Source organism: Macrobrachium nipponense, chromosome 46 (assembly GCF_015104395.2).
Source record: "Macrobrachium nipponense isolate FS-2020 chromosome 46, ASM1510439v2, whole genome shotgun sequence".
In the NCBI taxonomy this organism is placed as follows: Eukaryota; Metazoa; Arthropoda; class Malacostraca; order Decapoda; family Palaemonidae; genus Macrobrachium; species Macrobrachium nipponense.
In genome coordinates this window covers 21,532,740-21,534,697 of record NC_061106.1, presented here as the reverse complement: position 1 = coordinate 21,534,697, position 1,958 = coordinate 21,532,740, and the positions used below count along the sequence as shown (strand labels likewise).

The 1,958-nt window shown below is 39.9% G+C and overlaps 1 protein-coding gene across 1 annotated transcript in view; it reads left to right on the top strand.

Annotated features, from left to right (window-relative positions):
- Window positions 1-1,958, top strand: part of LOC135214797 (uncharacterized) — a 7,550-nt gene continuing 5,592 nt past the window's right edge. Inside the window, exons 1-2 of the mRNA XM_064249158.1 lie at window positions 1-282; window positions 1,352-1,565. Of these exons, the coding sequence (XP_064105228.1) occupies window positions 121-282; window positions 1,352-1,565 (376 nt within the window). The 5' untranslated portion in view covers window positions 1-120. The remainder of the gene's footprint in view (window positions 283-1,351; window positions 1,566-1,958) is intronic.

The window sequence follows — 1,958 nt, the reverse complement described above, 5'->3', positions numbered from 1 at the left end:
ACTGCAGTACTGGTGGATGCTAGTTGTGTGGGTGCGCCGCCTTGAGGATAAAGTAGGTCCTCTTCAGCCTCATAAGAAAATGTGATTTTGGAGACAGATCAACGAACATTCTTGCGAACAATGGGTCCCCCTGAAGAACGCCTCTCTCCTCGGAAGAAGTTGTCGGTTGGGCTGCTGACTCTCTTGGTCATCCTAAACGGATATCCATCTTCTGCTTTCGTCTTCAAGACAGGGGAGTGCCGTTCCATAACCAAGACTGTGGAGAACTTCGACCTCGGCCAGGTGAGATTCAATCATCAAATTGAAAGTAATGTCTGATTAAACAAAACTCTCGTTATATTTTGGATGCCCTCCTCTGGCGTCGGGACGGAGAGAGGATGAGGCACAGGGGAGACTACTCTTACAGGATACTGTGAATTAATGAACCGAATGATTTGTTATAAAGCGATGTAAAATAATACTAAAAAAGGCACCATCCGGTCTGATTCTAAGAATACACCAAAGCACGCTTCCCCCTAAAGAAAAGAGCGAAATATTATAATTAGTTTGACTGGAAATGCCGTTACATAATTTTTTCGCTAGACGGAGGATTGTCGGGAAAAGGACACTCTCTGTTTCGATAAGAAACGACGTATATATGGATCAAGTGTTTGTTGTAAAACAACTATATGAGACTACTCTGAGTATCTTTACCTTTCGTCCCTGAACAACTATTCAGGTAAAATTCTTAAAGGATGCAGATCTAGGTCTCATATAATGATGAAGATCTGGCAAATAACTTGGTGCGTGTAACTGGAGGCAGGAAAACCTTATACCAGTAACGACAGGGGCCAATGTCGAAGGCTTTATAATGCAGAAGGCAAAAGGCGTCATTAAAAGTCTTTATGATCGAAGCGAAGTTTGTGCTGGATTGTGTAAACAGGAGAATGAATCAGATGTGTTGCTGTCATGGTGAAAAATCCTCCTTAGCTCGTTTTTATATTTATTTTGAGGTTTTACTCAATCATCTGGGGGAGGTTTCAGATTAATTCTGGATTAATAAAACGTATAAACAAGTATCTAACTTTGGACTGTACTTTTGATTTTATCTTTGTATTTGATACCAATGAATTACGTAGAAGTAAATGTTGCTCATTCACATGAATTCTCATAAAAAATTATTAAAGCCATCGATACAAAATTTAAGGGGGACCACTGAAAGAACAGCGAGAAACTAATGGCCATGAAGATTGAATTAACTAAAATAATGCAACCTTTAATATCACCATCGTCATCAAATCATTAATCTTGATAATGTTTACAACTCCGTATGGCTTTCTGTTATTTACTTTCTTTACTGTCTCTTCTCAAGTTTCTAGGCACGTGGTACGTCATACAGTCCTCCAACACAGCGGCCAGATGTCACACAATTTCGATCAAGGATAAGGGCGGCAGCTTCGCTTTCACCGTGAACAAGCAACTCTATTCTCTTCTGGCAGCCGGAATCGTCCACAATCTCCACTACGAGGCCCAGGTGTACCCCAATCCACAGAGGCCAGCCAGCATGGTCGTCAGAATGCCCTCTTGTAAGCCTTTTCTAACTTTAGTGCCAAGCTCCGCTGAGACCAAACGCTAAGGTTTTTGGGTACTTTCATCTTGACTGATACAAGAGCGACTAGAGATTAAATCAGACGTATGAGTTTAAGATTAATTATTTTTTCGATTACATGATACATGAAGTGGATAATTTCCAACCTGTGTGTTATGGAGGAATGTGTACTTTTCTGTTCCTCAAGATGACCAGGGATTCCTTATTTTCTACGTATAACAGAAAAATGAAAATATCCGTTCAAGGGACTTTTTTTTTTTCTACAAGAACAGTTCCATCTTCAAGACCGTTTTGGTAATTTTTATTATTTCAAGACAGTGTTATATTCATTCATAATATTTGCGTTCGTTTGAACATACGAACCCAACAC